The sequence below is a fragment of the Sturnus vulgaris genome, unplaced genomic scaffold (assembly GCF_052056855.1).
Source record: "Sturnus vulgaris isolate bStuVul1 unplaced genomic scaffold, bStuVul1.hap1 Scaffold_198, whole genome shotgun sequence".
Lineage (NCBI taxonomy): Eukaryota > Metazoa > Chordata > Aves > Passeriformes > Sturnidae > Sturnus > Sturnus vulgaris.
In genome coordinates, this window is record NW_028276185.1 from 2,723,631 (window position 1) to 2,746,542 (window position 22,912).

The window sequence follows — 22,912 nt, forward strand, 5'->3', positions numbered from 1 at the left end:
CTGTATTTTCTTGTGGGTCAGTGTCTGTCAGCACAGAAAGTCTAAAACTCTCAGTGTCCAGGGTTCCAACAGTTATGATCAAGAAAACAACTGGAATTATTTTCTTTCCTGCTTTCACTTTTTCTTCCTCTCTCTGGGTTTAAGCCTCCACCACTCCCTGCAGGTCTGCTTTCCATAATCTGCTCCTCGGGAGTTGGGATGTGACAAATGAGCAGTGGGAAGAGGGAGGATAATGGATAATGGACCATTCCTACTGCAAACTCTGCTTTAGTAGCCACTGGATTTCCAGTGTTTAGAAATTCTCATGTTCTAAACTACCTGACCAAATCCCACGTTTCTCACTTTTGCCCTGGCTGAAATCCTTCCTTTGGCCTGATTTAGGAACTCACCCTCAGAAACACCTCATTGCAGACGCTTTTCTGTTGGGTTTGATAAGAGATGACCAGAAAATCAGCACGAGGGGGAGGGATGAGGGAGAGGGAAGAAACAATTCCTTCCTTCTGTCTTCCTTGTGGAAAGTCTCCTCTAGAGGTTGTGCTGCAGCTGGAGACTTGGCCAGAGGGAAGTGATTGAGCTGAGGCAGCAGAGGCATCTCCTCCCTGGTTTGTAGCCCTGGGGCTGGGAGGGGACACAGGTGCCCCCCTTGCACCCCACAACCCCCTGGAATGGGGGATTCTCCCTGCCTCTGCCAGGTGCTCCTTATCCATGCCTGGCCTGGGTGCTCCTGGTCTGAGCTCCCTCCCATGGTCATTCCTGGTGGTGGGGAGTGGGAGGAAGGAGTTCAGTGCCAATCTGGGAGGTGCCAGCAGGGTCAGAGATGTGGGGAGGTGACAGTGACAGAGTGACAGGATGTGCAGATGGACACAGGGACAAGACAACACCTCTGGGGGAAACCTCTTGGAGATTTGGGCGGTTTTTGTCTGTAAAATACACACGGACACAGAGCAAAGCCTTGCTCAAAGGGTTTATTGATTATTCAGAGGGAATGGCCCTGGGCTCAAAGGGTTCAGGGGGTTCCTCCAGGGATGATCATCTCCTCATGCCACCAGAGGGGATCAGGACAATGGTGTCCCCACAGCTTGCAATCCTAAAAATCAAAACCCAGAAGGTGACCTCTGGTGCCCACTGGGAAATGAGAGGGGCCCTGTCCCCACCCCTCTCCCTGCAGGCACGGCTCACCTAGACACCCAGAGAGGCAGCCAGGCGCTTCTGCCGCAGAACAGCCTCCAGCTTCTCAACAAGAGGGGGCTGGGGACAAACACAGCATTAGAGACACACTGGGGACACTGGGCTGCACTGGGAGGTGGGGAAAGAACAGGGGTCATTGGGGAAGGGGCCTGTGGGGGGAAATGGGGGGCAGGAGTTGCTGTGCTCCTGCCCAGAAGCCCTGGGGTCCTGCCAAGAGGCACAGCTGGGGCAGGGGCTGCGTCCTGGGTCACCCAGGGGGGTGCTGGGGGAACAGGGATGGGAATGCAATGGGGGCCTGGGAAAGGGGCGCTCTGGGGAGGATCTGTGGGGCAGGGGAGTTGTCTAGGATGTCAGTAGGGGTGCATTGGGCTGTGCTGGGACAAACTGGGATGGTCTGGGGTGTGGTGGCCATGCAACGGGAGGGTCTGACACTGCCAGAACTCGTGGTACCCACCAGAGGCGTCTCCAGGATCACGACATCTTCTACATCAATCTGCAGAGAGACCAGGAGACCTCGCTGGGCACTGGGATGGCCCCGGTGCCAGCAAAGGATGGGGGGAAACAACCGTCCCCAAATTCCCAGAGGGAATGCCCTCCAATCCCAGCACCCCACTCACCTCCCGCAGATCATCTTGGGTTCCTTCCAGGAGCGCCTGGGAAACAAGAACAAAACTTTAACCTGGATAAGATCCAGTGGGGCTGTGGGGGGACAGGGAGCAGGATGGAGGTGATGGGGTGGGAATTCAGGGCCTCCAAGGAGATCTGTTTGAGGTGGAGGGAGAGCCAAAGACACTGAACTGGGGTCAATGGAGGGCCCAAGGGACTGGGCTGGGTCTGGGGAAGGGGCTCGGTGTGAGGTACAGGGGAGGAGAAAGGAATTGCAGGGTAGGGACATGGGAATGCAAGGGAGGGGCTGGGTGGGGACAGAAGAACGAGGATGGGTGGGGACAAAAGCGACAGGACCGAGTGAGGATTTGGGAAGGGGGCATGAGTCAGGGCATTGTTGAAGGGGACCCTGCTGCAGTAGCCAGGGAGAAAAGGAAATTATTGCGGGGGGGGGGACATGGAAGAAAAGGCTTCGGGAATGGTCAATGGGAGGCGTTTGAGGACCCTGGAGAAGACACAGAGGAGGGAGCAGGGACGGAATTCCTCAAGGAATCCAAAGGGTGGGACGGGAGGGGACAAAGGGCAGGGTGTGGGGACAGCGTTTGTCTGGTGCCTCACCTTGGCCTGTGCCGGGGGGCACAGCAGGATGGAGAAGAGCAGGGCCACGCTGAGCACAGCCACCTTCATCTTCCTCTCGCACTGGGCAGCGCTGGCTGAGGCTGCAGCAGGGCAGGAGCACCTTTATCCCTGCCGGGACTCCTCCCTGCGCCCTCCCTGACAGCCCCCAGGCCAAAGCCCGGCTTGGCACAGCCCCCAGCCCTGGCCACAAGCCCAGCCCTGGCCACAAGCCCAGCCCTGGCACAGAGTCCATCCCGGCTGTGGCACGGATCCAGCCCCGCTCCCCGCATCCCTGCAGCTTCCTGCACGGGGCAGCTGCCCCTGGAGGGGACCGGGCACCCGGGGGGCCGAGGGGGGCAGGCAGGGATCCAAAGGCAGCTGGGGATCCTGTGGGGACACCCCCACTCCAACACAATCCATCCTCCAACAGCCCCCAGCCCCACAACCCCCATCTCCCGGTACCCCTCCTCTCCAAGGGTTTTTCCTTCCAGACACCCCAGAGCTGACCCCAGCCACTCACCCAGTGGGTCTGAGCAGAATTGCCACTGTTCATCCTCCTGCCCCACGGGGAAACAGGAGATGGACTGACCCCCTCTTCTTGGGACAACGAGACTCTGGAATATTGGAAAATTGGGATATGATAGGACAGAGGTGTCATGAACCTGGGAAATAGCCAGGTGATTTGGATCTCCAGGCACTGGAGACACTGGAGAGAACTGGGAAATGATCACCTCAAGACAAGGCTGAAGCTTGAGGAATTGTTCAGGTGTGGCACTTCCCACATCCACACCACCCATTATTTCCACAGCTCTGGGCTGTCCCACGGGGAAAGCTCTGGGAAAAAACAGGCAGCGGGGGAATCACAGCCATGGACAGCTCTCAGGAACCACTTCTCAGGGGATTTTCACTTCTTGGATGCCCAAGATGTCTGAATGTCTTCCTGGTGCTTCAGGCCCTGGGTAAACAGGGCTTATCAGAGATTCTGACAGGACCAACATCCCTCCCTTGACTGGGCACCTCTGTTTGTCCAATTAGATCCCAATGGCTGCTCTAGGAGAAGTGCCAACTTCCCCATATTCCTTGGGATGGGCACATCCTGCTCAGGGCCAGTGCTGGCTTGGGCAAAGGCCAGGGCATTGCAGAGACCCTGTATGGGGACAAGGGCCTTGGGGAGCTGTGGGCAAGTCCCAGGCAGGGACAGAGCTGGAGTGGGAGCTTTGTTGGGGATGGGGTCGCTGGCCCCGGATGCCTGCTCTGCTCCCTGATGGGTTTCTACCCTGCCGACATCCAGCTGAGCTGGTTCCAGGACCAGCAGGAGCTCTCGGGACACGTGGTGGCCACCGACCTGGTCCCCAACAGAGACTGGATTTCTACCAGCTCCTGGTGCTGCTGGAAACCCCCCCCGGCACGGGGTCAGCTCCAGCTCCAGGTGGAGCACGTCAGCCTGGAGCACCCCCTGAGCCGGCACTGGGGCACGGCCCGGACCCCACAGCGGGGGGGGAGTGAGGGAGGTATTGGGGGGACTGGTAGGGGAATTGAGGTGTGCTGGGAGTAACTGGGAGAGAGTTTAAGATAGCCTGGTTTAAACTGGGAGTAAGGCTGGGGGTTCTAGAATGGCTGAGGAGTCTGAAGGATGTTGGGGAGGGTGGGATGGGGTTCCGGGGGTCCTGGTGGGCACTGGGAGGGAGTCTGGGGATGCTGGGTGTAACTGGGAGGGATTTGAGTGAGCCTGGAGGGGATGGAAGATCAGGAATGGAAAAGCAGGGGTTGGAATGAGGTTGGTCGTGCTGGAAAGAGACTGGGAGGAGATTTTAAGGGGTCCTACGTGGGCTGGAGGCAATTGGGAGGGTGCTTAGAGGGGTTTCGGGTATCTGTGACAGGTCTGGGGGGGTTCTGACCCTTGTGAACCCCCAGAGATGTTGCCAGACACCGTCGACACCAAGGTGCTGATTGGGATTGGGGACTCCGTGCTGGGCTTCATCTTCCTGGCACTGGAGTTCGGCTTCTACCTGTGCAAGAAGGTGAGAGGGGGTCCTAACGAGTCGTGGGCCCCCTCCTCCAGAGCCTGTGTGCTCCCCCTGGGGAACCCTGGCTCAGTGTTACCCCCTTTTCTCTGCCCACAAAGCTCCTGTCCCAGCAGCCGCTGCAGACCCTGCTGTCACCATCCGCTATTAACGCAGAGTGGGGGTCGTGATGGTTCTTTTGATCTCAAAGGTGCAAACAGGCAAAATGCAGGGGACAAAATCAGTTTATTCAACAGCAGAAAATCAGTTTATTCAACAACAGCAATGCATTTCATCAAATGCCAACAATTCAGTTACGGTAAAGGGGAGAGGTATAGGAAACAAAGTATAGGGAAAGGGGAAGGAAAGGAAGGGATGGGAGAATAGCTACCAACAGATGAGACGGGCGTCCTCACGGGTCATCCGATAGACGAGTCTTCGTCCGTGGGGAGATCTCAGGGGTCTTCTCCAGGGGGTCTTCATCAGTGGAGAGATCTCAAAGGGTCCTTTCCAGAGGGTCGCTCTTTTATAGTCCTTCTCCAAAGTGAGTGGCCTCTGGCCAAAAGGTGGGAAGATTTATGGACCATTGTGTGGTGCTGCAGGAGACAAGTACGGACAAGCAGTCCTCAGTTGGTACAACACAGTCTCTGGTTGGTGCCACAACAGCACAGTCCAGTGAACACAATACACCAGCACACAGTCACGAGCATCCACCTGGCCCGGCCAGTAAACCATTGTCCAGAGTCAGCCTGGGTGGGGTCCTCGAGGTCTCCTTGCGACGGTCGGGAGGCAAAATCGAGGGGAATTTCGGACTGACCCTTACACCTGCCCAGGTGGGGAACACTGGGTGCTGTGAGTCTGCCCGGCAACCGGTGAGTCATCACAGCTGCTCTCTCTGATTGGCTGAATCTTCTTCATCGCATTCTCTGATTGGCTGAGGACAGCCCCGGGAGTTGAGAGAAGGAACAGGAGATCCCGCCCCGAGCACCGGCACGGGAACAACAGAGCCAGCCTGGGCACAGCGAGGGAATTTATTATAACCAAATCACAGCAGCACAAGGAGAAGGGAAAGAAATCTCTCCAACCCCTTTCCCCTATCCAACAGGGATCACCAGAGCTCTGCCCAACGGGGGTCACTGGGGATCATCCAACACCGATCCTCCCATGGGGGATGGAGCTGGAGCAGAGCACGAAGCTCTTCCCACACTCGGGGCACTCACAGGGCTTCCCTTAGTGGTGACTCCGTTGGTGTTGGGTCAAGGTTGAGCTCCTGGAGAAGCTCTTCCCACACTCAGGACACTCGTAGGGCCTCTCCCCAGTGTGGATGCGCCGGTGGACAGTGAGGGTGGAGTTCTGCTTGAATCCCTTCCCGCAGTCAGGGCAGGAGAATGGCCTCTCCTCTGTGTGAATCCGCTCATGTACGAGGAGATTAAAGGTGGTCTGAAACCTCTTCCCACACTTGGGACACTTGTAGGGCCTCTCCCCAGTGTGGATGCGCTGGTGGAGAGTGAGGGTGGAGTTGCGGTTGAATCTCTTTCCGCAGTCGGGGCAGCGGAAGGGCCTCTCATCTGTGTGAATCCGCTCATGTCTGACGAGAGTGGAGCTTCTCTGAAACCTCTTCCCACACTGGGGACACTCGTAGGGCCTCTCCCCAGTGTGGGTGCGCCGGTGGTTTATCAGGCCGGAGCTCCACCCAAAGCTCTTCCCACATTCCAAGCAGCTGTAGGGCCCTTCCCCTGTGTGGATCACCTGGTGCCGGATCAGGCTGGAGCTGTAGTTGAAACTCTTCCCACATTGCCCACACTGGTAGGGCTTTTCCCCAGTGTGGATCACCTGGTGCCGGATCAGGCTGGAGCTGTCGGTGAAGCTCTTCCCACATTCCCCACACTCGTAGGGCCCTTCCTCTGTGTGGATCATCTGGTGCCGGATCAGGCAGAAGCTGTCTCTGAATCCCTTCCCACATTCCCCACACTCGTAAGGCTTTTCCCCAGTGTGGATCATCTGGTGCTGGCGCAGGTTGGAGCTGTTCCTGAAGCTCTTCCCACAATCCCCACACTCATAGGGCTTTTCCCCAGTGTGGACTCTCTGGTGCCGGATCAGGCTGGAGCTGTTGATGAATCCCTTCCCACATTCCCCACACTCATAGGGCTTTTCGCCAGTGTGGATCCTCTGATGCTGGATCAGCTGGGAGCTGTACCTGAAACCCTTCCCACATTCCGAGCACTCGTGGGGCTTCTCCCCTCCAGGAGGCTTCTCCACCAGCTCTGAGCTCTGCCTGGATCTCCGGCCGCCTTCCTGGCTCAGGGAGGGTCTTTCCTCCTCGCAGCTCCCTGGGCTGGGTTTGCAGCCCCTCCTCAAGAGGGATCTCCGGGGCTTTTCCTCCTCCATCTGCCAATGCCTTGGGAATGAAAAATCCTGGTTTGGGGAAAAAACAAGAGAAGAGTGTGTTGGGCTGGGTGTTCCTCCTTGTCCAAGTGCAACTCAGGAACTCATTGGGCATCTTGTGTCTGTAAGAACCTCCAAAACACCAAGATTCAAACCAAAAATCCTCCAAACATCATGACGCAGATCAAAACCCCCACAAACACCAAGATTTAGCCAAAACCCTCTCCAAAATAGAAAGATTCAACTGCTGCAAAAAACCAAAGCACCAACATTTAGCCAAATAAAGCTCAGAAATACCAAGATTAACCCATGTGAAAATCATGGATCCCCCTCTCCGGTCACCTGCTGCATGTGATGGGGACAATGCTCCTGAGGCCTGGGGAGAGGCTGCAGATACAGGGAGGGGGGAACCTTGTGCTCCTTCCTGTTTCTTCTCTTCCTACTCCTGTGTCCCTACTCTTCCTCCTATTATTCCTCTTTCTCCTGCACAATCCCACCTGCTCCTCCCACGTGCATCCATGGCTGCTTTAGGAATACAATGGGACCTTCACAAGCCCTTGCACCCCCAGAGCTCAGGTCAGGTTGAAAGAACAAACAGGAAATAAAGAAACACCTTTGGAAGCTGGTGATAGAAGCCAAGATGCCATGGCTATGGCTTTTGCCATTGGCTTTGGCCAGAAAAAGTGCCAGATCCAGGGCAGATATTCCATTATCTCCCTTGGAATTGGTGTGTGAAATTTTTTACCCTGGTAATTCTCCATCTAGTGGAGAATAATCCTAATTTTGTGTTGTCAGTTAGGTTTGGGCCAAGGATGTGACAAGCAATTTTTACTCCTTGGAGAAGAAGTAGGAAAATCTTGATTGCATTGGAAATTTTTGTGTATATTTTTGAATGGCTCTTAATGATGGCAACATTTCCATATGGGTTTTTCCATGTTCACGTTTAGGGTGGATTTTGCAATACCAGAAAAGCTTTAAAGGTGATGCTTCAATGCATAAACATTTAAGAAAATATTGTTAAAAAGGAAAAAAAAATGGCAAAAAATAATGCAGATTGTGGGGGTGCACTTGTGGATCACCCAATGACTGCTCTGGAATAGAAGCATTGGACCCAGGCACAGCCAGGAGAGGAGCTTTAGAAATGCAAATTAACACAGTTAGGGCAAAGTGTGCACAATGTACCAGGGTCTTGTTCCCTGGGAGAGGAATTTCGCTGATTTCCTCTGCCCCTCACCCCAAGCTCTGCCTGCTTGCACAGATGGAATTTGCACAACTAAAGGCAGAGCCCATAGTGAGGATATCTGACTGCAACAGAAACTGGTTAAGCTGCAAAGGGAAACAGCAAAGGCAAACGTTGTGAAAACTTCATGAAAAATGTGGGAGGGGGGAATAATCCCTCTCCCCAGTCCAACATGTGCTGTCACTGTTCAGAGAAATCAGTTGGGAATCCAAGTATTTGATGATTATTTAGAGAAAAGTGGTCAATTGATGCAGCCCTGGCTGGAGGGAGCACCCAAAAATGGGAAAAAGATGAACGGCCACCAGAACAAATCCTACAACACCACGGACCAGCCCCTGGAAGCCCTAATGATTTCGTACCAGGAGACAAAAAAAATCCATCCATAATTTGAGTGGCATAATTAGGTTAAAAACTGTCCTCGAAATAATAACTAAACAGACAGCTCCAGCTCCTGACTTTACTGCCCACCAATCCAAGGAAATGAAGAATGAGACATGTCACCATGGGATAGAATCAGATTATCTATTAAAAGAAGGAGAGGAGTTTGTGGAAAATTAAATGATTGAAACTGCTATTTGCAAACAGATGATAACCAAAAAGTGGTGAAACAGATAACAAAGGAAAGAAGAAAACAGCTCATATTCCAATCCAAATGTAGAAAGGATGAGAATGGGACACGTTTCTGTGGTTCCCTGGCAGACCATGGGTTAAACGAATGCTGTTCCTCCTCTGACGTGCTGCAGCAACTCTCATCTTTTTACCATGCACTGAGTGCAGCTCATTCAGCAGGTGAGCAAGGGGACGCAGGTGGCAGCCAGGCCTCCTGATCCAGAAACGGCTACAAAAGGACAGGGAATGAGGTCACTGAGAATAATCCCAAAATCAAAGAGGATCCAGGAAAAGAGACTAAGTCAATGGTAATAAAGTTAGTAAAGATAATTATTGAGAAAATGAGAAGAGGGTTTGAACAGAGTAAGATGAATGTGCCTGGAGACAGGGCCAGGAATTTGTACAAAAGGAAGTAACAAGACAAACCATCATTTTCAGAAAATTAATTGGTACGGACAACTGCTCAGCCAAGATCCTTCTCAATTCCTGAACTTCGAGAAGGAGAAACACTTAACAGAGCCGGGAATATCGGATGTTATACAAAAGGAGGGGTGCATATTAACGAGGGCATGAAGTAGGCGGATCGCGAAGTCTGAACCCTCCAAGTACCTCAGGCAGTGGGGAAAGGGAGAGGGAGATCCGGCCGGGAAAATGAGGATAAAAAGGCGGCTGCGTTTTAGAGACCGCATGGCAAATGCCGCATGGCCTCTCCCCTTGTTCATGAATAAAGTGACTTTTACAGGACTCCTCTGTCTCTTTTGTGCACACAAACCTCTCGCCACGTGAATTATCCCGTAGAGCCCCAGAGACAAGGGCAGCTACCTCTGTGCTGCCCACAGGAACCGGGACGAGCCAGCGCTGCTCCGGCACCGGCTCCTGCCGAGGCTGCAGGTGGGTCTGGGCTCCATCCCGGACTCACCCCCAGCTCCCAGCGCCCTCAGCTCCCGCTCACCCCGAGCTCCCGGCGGTTCAGGGCAGCAGCGGTTCCTTGGCCTCCTGCCCGCTCCTCAGGCGAGGTTTCCGAGAAATGGCGGAGCTCGGGCAAAGGGAGCAGAGTCCGTGCCGCGTGCAGAGCCCGCCCCTCGCGGCGATTGGCTGGTTCCGCTGTCACTCCTCGAATTCGCGCGCTGATTGGGCACAGCCAGGGAGAGCCCGGCCCCGGGGCCGCCGCCACCAGGAGACAAAGAGCGAGCGAGGGGGACGGGGCTTGTGTGACTTAGAGCAAAGGATAAATCCATCTCAAACAAAAGATGTTCTTAACAAGCAAAAAGATTTTCACAGACAAACAAGAAAGCTGGTGTGGCAAGTAGAGAAAAGATCTCAGAATTTTCCAGTGCAAGAAAACTGAAAAAGTACTTCGAGCTTAAAGTGTGTCATACTAACCTTTGGTGATTGGACAATAGTAACATGAATATGGTAATGTTAGTAGTAAGGATAGGCTATAGGTAACAGTAAAGGATGCTCTGTAATGGAAAGTATAGAATGCACTGTAACCAGAACTAGAGAAGCTTCAGACGAACCTACAGCTGTGGCTGAAAAGGCTCCACGACCTGTGAATTGCGGTATCATCTGGATACAAAAAACAGCATTTTAAAGAGCCGTCTGGAGCCCCACATAGCTCGTTTTGGCTCTTACAGACGGGCACACACAGACACACAGACACACAGACACACACCCACCTAGGCACAGTCTCCACTAATGCTCACCTGCCCACAGGCACAAGACCTGTTGTCCTTAGAGAGCTCGTGCACACGAATACGTGCAGTGTCATTGACACACGGATGTCCCACACAGAGCCGTGCTCACCCTTGCGGAGCTGTGCACACCTACAAGCACAGAGCTGTGCACAGACTCCACACACGTGTACACAGCAGTGCACAGATGTGAACAGTGCTGTGCACACCCGCACACATGGACACTGTGCAAAGCAGGACGGGCACTCTTACATCTGGACACGCTAGAAAATATCCGTGTGTGCAGCTGTGCACACTGACACACGTGTGCACTTCGGTGTCTGTGTGTGCACACAGAGCTCTGCACACTGGCACACACGTGCACTGCACTTTTCTAGAGCCCTCCTGGCCCCGACCCCCCTGTGGGTCTCTCTGTGGGATCATGACACGGTGGGGATGGGGACAGGAGAGGGGAGTATGGGTGGGACACTGTGGCACAGTTCATGCCTACAATTAGTTAAAATATGTCACTAGAAGTTCTTCTTACTTCCCCAACCCTCCCCCACACACATACTCGAAGACAGGTCCCGCATTCCTGCAGGCAGCACAAGGCTTCACAAAACCCGGTCTTTGGGGACAATTTCTTAGTTATTTCACTCTGGCGAGGCTCGGGGGGGGGGGGGACAAGGGGACTGTTCCTCTCCTCTCATGTTCTTAGGGACAACCAACCCTGTTCCTTTCTTCATCTCACTCTCTGCAGAGCTCTGCCCACCATCATTCGCCTTTAATGAAGAAACAAAAGACAACCTAGAAATCTCCTTCCCAGTGCAAACAACACTCAGAGAATCTGTGCTGGAAAGAGAACACCCGTGGTGAACAGTGAGCTTGTTCTGCACAAACAGGAAAGGCCAGGCCAGTGCCCACATGAGACGAGTCACATCCAGTGCTTGCCACCCTCCCAGGCAATATTCAACCTCTCAGCCTCACAGATCTCTGTTCTAGTACTCCCCGTGGGGTCCTGGAAAGAGAATGGTGGCACATCTACTGCCTGCTACCCCCCTCTAGGCAATATTCAACTGTTTCGTTCACAGACTAATCTTCCAGCACTCTCAGTGGGCTCAGCAGAGCCACTTCCCACTGGTGGGGGCAAAGAGCACCCTCTGTGCCTTTGTGGTGGGAGCAGACAGTGTTGTCTCAAAGGAAAGGTCAGAGAGAGACCAAGCTGGACCTCTGCCTCCTGTCCCTCACCCCACAAGGGCAGGAGGGCACAAAGCTGAGCTTTTTTTTTTCTTTTTCTGTCCTGTCATTTCCAGGAGCTTGACTAGCTCGAAGGAGAGGATTAGAAGGATTTCTTGAGGATCACTGCCAGTGCACAGCACACATGGCATCCCTCACCCCTTACATCATCCTGGGATGGAGGGGTAGGAACCAACAACAGCCCTACCCCACTGCTCCAGAAGCCAAAACCCCCATGCAAGCATTTAGTTATGGCCTTCTTAGAGAACCACATTCCCACGTGAGAGCCCTCCCGCACAGCCGGGCTGGTTCTCCACCCTCGGCCGCGCTGTCCGCGCCACCTCTGGGCTGGCGAACGCCGGGAGTTGCTGGGCTGGGTTTGATGGCCCCGCTCAGCGCTTTCGGCCGCTGCTCACGCGGCACCCTCGCGATTTTCGCTGGCAATCAATGCAGATTGGCCAGGAAAATCCAGAAAGCAAAAAATAGAGACCAAGGGCATTCCAGAAGGGATTTCCTGCAGCCAGACACACAGCAGCAGTTTCCAGGAGCTGTCACTTGCTAGTCCACGGCTTTAAGGATGCTGTGGCAGTGCCACAGGAGAAGACCCTTGGTGTTGTGCTGGAACAGGTTCCTGCAGAAGAAAAGGTGATGTTCCTATGTGCAGGGAACTCTGTGGCATCAGCAGTGGAGGAGCAGGGTGAAGAAGATCTCCAGCCTTGGGATATTTCTGCAAGAGCCTTCACCCCTGCCAGAGCCTGGGTGAGAGCAGCCAGAGTGCAGAGGGAGGCAGCCCTTTGGACAGGCGTCCTTGCTCCCTCAGAGCCACGGCTATGAGACAAACAGCCTCATCCCTGAGGATGCAGATGGGCAGGAAATGCCTGGAAGTAAAAAGGGGAGCCCAGCCATCTCCAAGAAGCTGTTCCCAGAGGCAAGTGTCCCAGCAGGAAGTGTCCTGGAGCCACTTGTGTTCAGCCTACAGTCAGTTCCCAGAACGCTGTCCCTGTTCCAGTGGGGAACCCCCCACGCTTTGCAGCGGGAAAGATTCACATGAAACCAAGGAGGCTCTTGCATCTGCAGGAAGCTTCTCCCCTCTGCTAGTGAGATGGCCTCTGACTACCAGGAATGTGTTTACAGATTAAGATCTGATCTTCTTCGGAGCATTAGTGTTAAATACATTAGGATTTTCTCGGAGACTTGTCAGAATGTTCCCACTGTTTTGGATTTGACTGGTGTGATAATTGACAAAAGATTCGTGTTAATCACAAAAGCATTGGGGTTTGTATAAACCAGTATACTAAGCTCTGAAATGAAGCATGGACACTAGATAAAGGAAATTATATGATAAAATAATTCTGTTTAAAATCACCTTGTTATGTTATATTATGTTGTATTATCTTACATTATAATATGTTATGTTATGTTATTCAAATAAGTTGTATCGGCTACCCGCTTGCAAAATCGGACTTCCCAAAAAGCCCTTCCTGCCTTTGTCTGATCAATACTGCCTATCTCAAGGACCAGACTCCAAGAACTTCTCTGGTGATTATCTACAAGGACCGGATGGCTATCTGTGACTGATTATCACCCAAAGGCTTTGTGAATTTGTGTACAACGAGAACCCACAGTATAAGAAGAGGCTGCAAACCAAGGTTGGGTGGAGCGTGGAGTGGGCGGTGACCCCTCACGTTCCCCAGCGCTGCTTGCTCTTTCTTTATCAAATAAAGCAATCTAAATTTTGCTGAATATCGAGACTTTTGTCTCTCATTTATAACAACTAGAATATGTACTACTTCTCTGGCCTCTAAGATCTTTTACTCACTAAAAGCACTTAAAACTTATTCCATTTACTTACTTATTGCTCCCTCGTTCTACAACCTAAACCTTCACCTCTGCTTTATGTGTGAGAGGCTTAACATATTTCAATCCATCTCAAGAATTTCATTCAATCCCTGCACTCTGATCTCTCTCTGGAGGATTCAGACAAACTCTTGACTTACTCACTCCAACACATCCCCACACTGATTTTAGAGGAGTCGTGTGTCCCACACCCAGCCCCGCTGTCATTCTGCCCAAGCACAGCTGCTCCAGTGTTCCCAGTAAAGCTTCCCAGTTCACCCGGTCCCGTTTATTGGGGGGAGGGACCTGGGGGGACTCCAGTCCTTACAAACAGAAAATCCTGGATTTGGGTGAAACACTGGCTTAGGGTGTGCTTTCTTTTCCTCCTCCCTTTTGCCAACTCCTGCTGTTTTCTGTCTCTCTGTGAATGCTAATTTTTGCTGTACATTTTCCCTCAGATAATTGAACTGCTTACCATATCCAATGTAACAGTTGTTCTTCACCCAAATTTAACACGAGCAGGTGCTACTTCTCTTTCAGGTTAAGATCAGAGCTTGAATGCAGTGATTTCCAAGTGAATAAATTACCTTTCCCTCTTTCAGTCCAAAGTGAGCTACTGCCACCTGCACTTGCCCTTCCCTTCCTCTCCTGAACCACTGAACAGCCCCACTGGGATGGCAGGAGCTGGGCCTGGGAACTGCTGCCTTTGGAGTTGCATCTCCTCCTCCCGTGGCCACTGCTCAGAGCCCAGAAGTGCTCTGAGAACTTGAAGTTGTGGCAGCTGGGTTAGAGCCTACATGGGAGGAGGAGAAGGTTCACCAGAGCCCTTCTCCTGCCGTGCCAGCTCCAGGGCAAGGAGTGCAATGGAAGCCAGCCAATGTCCAAACCCCATCTGCTCTGCCAGTTCCTGTGGGAATGAGCTGCTGCAGAGGGGAAGATTTGGGTGGAAATGTGGTTCTCTAAGAAGGCCATAACTAAATGCTTGCATGGGGATTTTGGCTTCTGGAGCAGTGGGGTAGGGCTGTTGTTGGTTCCTACCCCTCCATCCCATGATGATGTAAGGGGTGAGGGATGCCATGTGTGCTGTGCACTGGCAGTGATCCTCAAGAAATCCTTCTAATCCTCTCCTTCGAGCTAGTCAAGCTCCTGGAAATGACAGGACAGAAAAAGAAAAAAAAAAGCTCAGCTTTGTGCCCTCCTGCCCTTGTGGGGTGAGGGACAGGAGGCAGAGGTCCAGCTTGGTCTCTCTCTGACCTTTCCTTTGAGACAACACTGTCTGCTCCCACCACAAAGGCACAGAGGGTGCTCTTTGCCCCCACCAGTGGGAAGTGGCTCTGCTGACCCCACTAAGAGTGCTGGAAGATGAGTCTGTGAACTAAACAGTTGAATATTGCCTGGAGGGGGGTAGCAGGCAGTAGATGTGCCACCATTCTCTTTCCAGGATCCCACTGGGAGTACTTGAACTATCGACGATGAGAGAGAGACGGGGACACTGAATGGTGATCAAAATCCAATTTTTACTGAGCACTACATGTGCTTATATACCATTTACAGGAAGACTGGTAATATTTTCCTGCAATCACATAGACAAACCTTACATAGACAAACTCTCACATAGACAAACTTTACATTTGGACTTAGTAAAATCTTATTTCCCATAACCCAGACTTGATCCAGTCCTCTTGCAGTCAGATCTCTGTTTGCTCTTGCCAGGCATCCTCGTTGTCAGGCTGCATTTGCTGATTCAATCTGCAGTACTATCAGTCTCATTTGCATTACCCATATCCACATCTCCCCCGTTTCTTTTAACTAAAAATACACTCTTAAGCGATTTGTCGATTAAATTCTTAACACACTGTAAAATACAAGGAATAACTACTACAATGCATAATATGATGCCTAATACATACAAACCTATTTTAACTAAATTCCTGATCCAGCCAGTGAGTCCCCAGTGCCCTAAGAGCCAGTTCAGCCAGTCGTACCCATGATCTACCCGAAGTTTATTCCCACCTTCTTTCAGGGCTTGAATGCTGGCATAGATGGGCTGGGAGTGGTCAGAAAGGTTAAGGCAACACATCCCATCGAATTCCTCAGCCACAGGCGGCGGCGGAGCTCGGAGGCGGCCCCAGCGCAGGTGGGAGCCGCGCTCGGTTGTGCGGGGGCTCGGGGCTCGCTGCGGGCCGAGGGGGCGGCAGGGGGCTCTGGCGGGTTGGTTGTGCCGGTGCCGGCCCGTGTTGGCGCTGGGCTGAGGGCGCTGCGGGAGCGGCTGCCCGCGGTCTCCTTCCCGCTGGGGCCTCGGCAGGAGCCGGTGCCGGAGCAGCGCTGGCTCGTCCCGGTTGCTGTGGGTGGCACAGAGGTGTCTGCCCTGTGCCCGGGGCTGTGCGGGAAAATTCCCGTGGCCAGAGGTTTGTGTGCCCAAAGGAGACAGAGGAGTCCTGTAAAAGTGACTTTATTGATGAACAAAGAGAGAGGCCATGCGGCATTTGCCATGCGGTCTCTAAAACGCAGCCTCCTTTTTATCCTCATTTTCCCGTCTGCATCTCCCTCTCCCATTCCCCTCTGGCTGAGATACTTGGAAGGTTCAGACTTCCCGATCCACCTACTGCATGTCCCTCTTAATATTCACCCCTACTACGATATTAATCTTACTGCTTTCAATCCTTCCTTTTCTCATAGTCTCAAGAATTGCCTTTACTAACTTTTAATTTCCATTGACTCAATTTCTTTTCCTGCATCCTCTTTGGTGCAAGGTGTCGTGCATGGTAAAAAGCTGAGAGTTGCTGCAGCACGTCAGAGGAGCAGCAGCATTCGTTTAAGCCGTGGTCAGACAGAGAAACACGAAAATTTGTCCCATTCCCATCCTTTCTCCGGAATACGAGATATTTTCTTATTTCCTTTGTTATCTGTTTCACCACTTTTCGGTTATCATCTGTTTGCAAACAGCCGTTTGTGTCACTTAATTTTCCACAAACTCCTCCTTCTTCTGTAAGTAGATAATCTGATTCCATCCCATGGTGAAATGTCTCGTTCCTCATTTCAGCGGTTTGGTCAGCAGGAAAGTCAGGAGCTGGAGCTGTCTCCTTGGTTATTATTTCAAGGATACTTTTAAACCTAATTATGCCACTCAAATTATGGATGGATTTTCTGTGTCCTGATATGAATTCGTTAGGGATCCCAGGGGCTGGTCCATGGTGTTGTAGGATTTGTTCTGGTGGCCGTTCATCTTTTTCCCTTTTTGGGGTGCTCCCTCCAGCCAGGTCTGCATCAATTGACCACTTTTATCTTATGAAATGATAAAATGTTTGGATTCTCAAGTGATTTCTCTGGACTAGCAAAAACACCTCATTGCTTTGGGGAGAGGGATGATCCCCCCACACACACTTTTTTTCATGAAATTTGCTCAATATTCTCCGTTTGCTGTTTCCCTTTGCAGCTTAACCAGTTTCTGTTGCAGTCAGATATCCTCACTATGGGCTCTGGCTTTAGTTGTGCAAATTCCATCTGTGCAAGCAGGCAGAGCTGGGGGTGAGGGGCAGATGGACTCAGGGAAATTCCTCCCCCTGGCAAGAAGGCCCTTGGGCATTGTCCACACTTCTCCAGAGCAATGTTAATTTGCATTTCTAAAACTCCTCTCCTGGCTGCCTGGAACTAGGATTTTCTTCCAGAGCAGCCTTTAGGTGATTCACACGTCCACCCTCACAACCTGCTTTATTTTTCTTTATTATTTTTTTTAACGATTTTTTATTAACAGTTTATGCGTTAAAGCCTCACCATTAATACTCTTCTAGGTTTGCAAAATGCAACTTAAAGATGAGCTTCTAAAGATCCATTCCGATATTCTCCCGTCATTAAGAGCCACCACAAATATATAGAAAAATATTCCAATGCAATCAAGTCTTTTCAGCCTCTTCTCCTAGGAGTAAAAATTGCTTGTCACACCCCTGGCCCAAACCTAACTGACAATCTAAAAGTAGGATTAATGTGAAAAATTTTTCTCATGGTGTAATCTTGTCACTGAAACTGCAGGGCCAATAAAAATCTCTCCAACAATATCTTTAGTGTTAGAGAGTTAAGGCATTACTTGATCCTGGTCAGGATGTGCAACAGAAGTAATTTCATCCACACATAGCCCGGGTGTGCAGAGAAAATCATTCCATGACATGTGAGTTTTACTAGATTTTCCCTTAACTTTTTACAGTCCGAACCCATTGAAATCCATTGGTTTAGTGTTCATTGCTTTAAAGTTGTGTAGTTCTTAGTGTTTGGTTTCCTATTGCACACGGATTTCTCCTCTTGTGATGTTAATTAGATCCACATTCCTGGATTTCATTTTCAGTCTTTTCCAGACCAGGTGTCTCCATCTGGGCCAGGGGCAGTGTCTGGGGTGGGTGTTCCTTGATGTTTGCTGATGTTTCCTTGATGTTTTGTTGAATGTTGTTCTCTTTGTGGATATGTTTTGGGCTATTCCCAGTCTGTTGAGATGTTAAACTCATCTCTCTTGAGTGGTGCCACATCTCTTAAAAAAAACCTTTTAAAATTTCTTTCCTGAGAGAAAGGCAAACTGAGCCTGACTAGTAAAATGGAATATAAAAAAAATTTAAATTTGGTATACTTTCCAGCAATGGAATCGCAGGCAGCCCAGTGTGTGAGTGTAATTGAGAGGCAGAGTCCTGGGTGGATGCTGTGAACAGCAAAGTGCCAAGGCAGGCTCTGTGCCAGCCCAGCTTCCTGTGGCAGAGATTTCACAAGAGACAGGATTCTGGCCACAGACTGCTTGAAATATACATCCCTTATCTCCAGCCCGCACTAGGTGGAGAATTCCCAGGGTAAGGAATTGCAAAGATCAATTCCAAGGGAGATAATTGAATATCTGCCCTGGCTCTGGCCAAAGGTTATAATGGCCGGATGCTTGGCCTTCAGCCAAGGGCACACACTGACTCAGAAAACACTTCCTAAATGCAGCAACATGTTGCATATTCATAGACCTTCATGCATTATTCTGAATCATTCTCCCTGATACCGAAATAATGAGAAAAAGGACTAATGTAGATATAGTAGTAGTCATGCTAAGGCTTAGAAAACTGCAGTTCTCGGACAGGCCCTGGGAACCAGCCCTGGGAATGAGCTGGGGACTGTGGAAACAATAATTAAAGATAATTAAAGAATTTAGTGGAGCATATAAGAACATCTAGAAACTTTCAGGATAAGGCTAAAGTATAATAATAAATAAAGGGTTCTGGTGATGGGAAAACATGCAAGGGGGAATTAAAGGGGGGTAGCCTATAGTTTTGAATAGACAAGCATGCAAAATTTATAAATTTTAGGAATGATATCTACAAGATTTATGTATCTGTATTGTCTTGAAGAATGTGTACCTCTGCAGGTGGACTACTTTGTAAAAAGGTATAAAAAACTTGACGAAAAAGGGAACTGTGGGACCCTGACTTTGGACGCTAGTCCGCAGGTTCCCCGGGCCCTGAATAAAGCACCGCATAAACTGACACTCTGTTAGTTTGTGTTCTGTTTGGGGCATCGGGCAACATCGCCAGACCTGTAAATCGTTATTTTTTCCTTCCTGGGATTCTGGTGTCCCATAATCCAGGAATGTGAAGAATTTCCTGATTATCTTTTTTACCATTCTCTGAGTTAGTTACATGAAGAAAAGTTTTTTACATCAAAATGTTGTAATTACAAAAAATATATTTACCACAACTATTTCTAAGTTCTGTTAATCGCAGAGCTAAAATAAACTATGTTCATACAGCAAAGTTTTCCAAGAGATAGCATTCATTTTAATATTTGCAAAAAGACAATAATATAATATGTACTTATAACACACGTAGAATCCCAATTTCTTTCCTGAGTCTGGAATAGTCATAGCTGTGGCACCAATCATTTTGTTAGTTTTCATTTTCTCAGCTTTTGTTCCCTTTCTTCTGTCCATACCCCAACCTTGAGGCTATTGGGGTTTAGAAAGTGATGCAATGTTATGGGTAGAACAGAGAACTCTCAATTCAGGTCCTGCAGTTTCCTATTAATGCTCAGAATTCTTGCACCTCCTTTTCAGTCCTGGATGACTTCTGAGACTCCCCTGACCCCCTCTAGTTCAAGATACCACAAACCTTCAGACAAAATATCTCACAAATATTTAACTCTTTTCTCTAGCATTTGGTCTTTTTTTTTTTCAAATACTGAAAGATTATTTTTAGGCTGAACATTCAGCCATTTCACAGAGGCTTCTTCTACCACTTCTTGTCCTCGTGATTGCAGCAAGTCATCCACATCCTGCATTAACCCAATCCCTGGGGGTGGGGTAAATTCTTGTGATATTTTCTGCAAGGTTTGCCCCAATAAGGCTGGTGCTTCCGTGCATCCCTGCAGAAGGACCGTCCATGTCTTTTCCATTTTCCCTGGAAAAACAGTGACGCCATGGGCACAGGAGCTGTAGGAATTCTGCCATGGCCTTTGCCTTCCCCTTGGCCTTTTCCTCCTCCCTTCTTGCATTCCCTTGCTGTGCCTTTGTGACCAAGTGCTCCAGGGGCTTCTTCTGCCCCTCCTGCAGCCCCCTCAGTGCCTGGGGGTGCTCATCCTCTGACAGCTGCTGAGCTTTCTGCTAAATCATTCCTTTCTGCACTGACCCAAGGAAAATGCTTAAAAGCTAATCTGGATGCTTGCACGTCCAATCCCCATTTCCCAGCTGTTCCTTTGTCCTGCCGCTCCTTGTGCTGTGGCTGCCGTGGCCAGCCCGTATCCCAGAGCCGGTGCCTGTCCTGCCGCAGTGTCCAAACGCGGCCCCCCCGGCGGGCAGGGCCGGCAGCTCCACGGGGCCGGGCAGCGGCCGGGGCGTCCCGCAGCCTCCTGGGGGCCGGGGGCCACTGCCGGGCCTGCAATTGCCGGGGGGTGCTGGGCTCAGGCAGCGCCCGGCGCTGAGCCCCGGCTGCCCCACAGCCCCGGCCCGGCCCCGCAGCTCCCCACAGGCCCCCAGCCCGTGCTCCCGGTGCCGCCCCTCTGCGCCCGCTCCTGCCGCTGCCCAGCACAGAGAAACCCCCTGCAATCCTGACCTCCTTGTGTGCCTGTCCTGGCAACCGGGGATACAAAGGATCTGCAGCAGCTGGCAACTTCTGAGGATAAGAACCTGCTGAAAAACATCCCCATCCTCAGTATTTTTCTCTTCCTCCTCTTTTCCATCATTCCTTTTCTTCCCACGTAGATTGCTCCTGCTGCTTCTTGACTGAACCATATTCCTGCACGCTGCCCTTTTCACAATCCTTTCCCAGCACACCAACAGCATCCATCCCTTGTTGTATCAATCTGTTCTGGACTTTCCTGATTGCCCCCCTGAGTGTCCATGTTCGTGATTACCTCTGGGAGAATGTGCAAACTCCCTCAAGATGCTCCCAAGGGACCCTTCAGAGATATTTTGGGATCATCATCCCTTTGGCCAGGAGCCCTTCCTGGCTTTCCCTTTCTACCCTCCATGGGTGCCCTGCCATGTTTAGTCCCCGAAGATGCCACTGTAGTCACTGCTGAGATTTTCAGTGCTCTCTGGCTGCCGACTCTTCCCAGCCCCCCTGATCTGTCACTCGTCTGTCTCCTGGCCCCAGCGCCCCCCGGCAGGGGAATTTGGGGAGGTGGGAGGGGGGGAGCGCCAAGGCCGGGCCCCCCCGCGCTGTGGTGGCGGCAGCGGCTGCAGTGGGGAGCGAGTGCGGGCGGGAGCGGCCGAGAGCCCAGCGCTGCCCCAGCCCGAGCTGCCCCAGCTCCATCGCTGCCCCTGCGCTGGGATGCTGTGGGTTTGGGGGGAAGAGGGAGCCGGCAGTGGGTGCTGGGCCTGGGGGCAGCAGCAGAAGGGAAGGAGAAGCAGGGTTGAAGAACAAAATGGTCAAACGATGCACGTGGGAGGAGCAGGTGGGATTGTGCAGGAGAAAGAGGAATAATGGGAGGAAGAGGAGTGTGCGGAAGAGTAGGGAAACCAGAAGAGGAGCAGAAATGGGAAGCAGCACAATGTTCCACTCGTCCCTGTATCTGCAGCCTCTGCCCCAACCCCAGCAGCGTTCCTCCCCCAACATGCAGCAGGTGACAGAAGAGGACCATCCATGATTTTCACATGAGTGAATCTTGGTGTTTGTGAGCTTTATTGGCCTAAATGTTGGTGCTTTATTTTTTTGCAGGGGCTCAATCCTTATCTTTTGGAAGGAATTTTGCCTGAAACTTACTTTCTGGGGAGTTTTTTATCTGTGTCTTGATGTTTGGATAATTTTTGTGCTGAATCGTTGTGTTTTGGAGGTTCTTATAGACACAAGATGCCCAATGACTTCCTGAGTTGCACTTTGGAAGAAGGAACCCTCAGCCCAAGGTGCTCTCTTGTTTTTTCCTCCAAACCAGGATTTGTCATTCCCAAAGCGTGGGTGGATGGAGGAGGAGGAAAAGTCCCAGGGATCCCACAGGAAGAGGGGCTGCACACCCAGCCCAGGGAGCTGCGAGGAGGAAAGACCCTCCCTGAGCCGGGAAGGCGGCCGGAGATCCAGGCAGAGCTCAGAGCTGGTGGAGAAGCCTCCTGGAGGGGAGAAGCCCCACAAGTGCTTGGAATGTGGGAAGGGTTTCAGCTACAGCTCCCAGCTGATCCAGCACCGGAGGATCCACACTGGGGAGAAGCCCTACGAGTGTGGGAAATGCAGGAAGAGCTTCAGGAGTATTTCTTATCTGATGCATCACCAGGTGATCCACACTGGGGAACGGCCCTACACCTGCTTGGAATGTGGGAAGAGCTTTGGGTGGATCTCTGCCCTGAGATACCACCAGCACATCCACACCGGGGAGAGGCCCTACGAGTGTCCCAAGTGTGGGAAGAGGTTTCAGAGCAGCTCCAATCGCCTCAAACATGAGCGGATTCACACAGAGGAGAGGCCCTTCCGCTGCCCCGACTGCGGGAAGGGATTCAAACACAGCTCCACCCTCACTGTCCACCGGCGCATCCACACTGGGGAGAGGCCCCACGAGTGTCCTGAGTGTGGGAAGAGCTTCTCACAGAGCTCTCACTTGACCCGACACCAACGGAGTCACCACTAAGGGAAGCCCTGTGAGTGCCCCGAGTGTGGGAAGAGCTTCGTGCTGTGCTCCAGCTCCATCCCCCATGGGAGGATCGGTGTTGGATGATCCCCAGTGACCCCCATTGGGCAGAGCCCTGGTGATCTTTGGTCCTGGTGATCCCTGTTGGGAAGACACCTGGCTGGGGGGGCTCTGCATCATCCTGTCTCCCTGTGGGCACCTGGATGAATGCAGGGGCAGGAACGTCCATCAGGGCCCAAACTGACATTGGGAATTCCTTGAGGAGAGCACATTTGTTGACTTTCAACCCCAGAAAATCTTCTGTGTTCAGTCCTGGTGGCATCCAGGAATACTGAACTGTCTTGGAGATCTTTTCCAACCTCACTGATTCCAGGATTTTCATTTCCTATTGCCCAAGGTTGTCTTCCACTGCCAAATGGTGATGAACTGAGGCAAAGACCAAGATTTTG

The 22,912-nt window shown here is 51.5% G+C and overlaps 1 protein-coding gene across 1 annotated transcript; it reads right to left on the reverse strand.

Annotated features, from left to right (window-relative positions):
- Window positions 1–4,642: 4,642 nt before the first annotated feature.
- LOC148217897 (uncharacterized) lies at window positions 4,643–9,673 on the reverse strand. The gene is made up of 2 exons (XM_088158347.1): window positions 9,602–9,673; window positions 4,643–6,830 (listed from the first exon to the last, which is right to left on the reverse strand). The coding sequence occupies exon 2, from the start codon at window positions 6,801–6,803 to the stop codon at window positions 5,646–5,648; it is 1,158 nt and encodes a 385-aa protein (XP_088014473.1). The 5' UTR covers window positions 6,804–6,830; window positions 9,602–9,673; the 3' UTR covers window positions 4,643–5,645.
- Between the last annotated feature and the right edge of the window lie 13,239 nt (window positions 9,674–22,912).

Excerpts from the sequence above, each read along its gene's own strand:
- LOC148217897 (XM_088158347.1), bottom strand. The coding sequence starts at position 6,803 with ATGGAGGAGGAAAAGCCCCGGAGATCCCTCTTGAGGAGGGGCTGCAAA.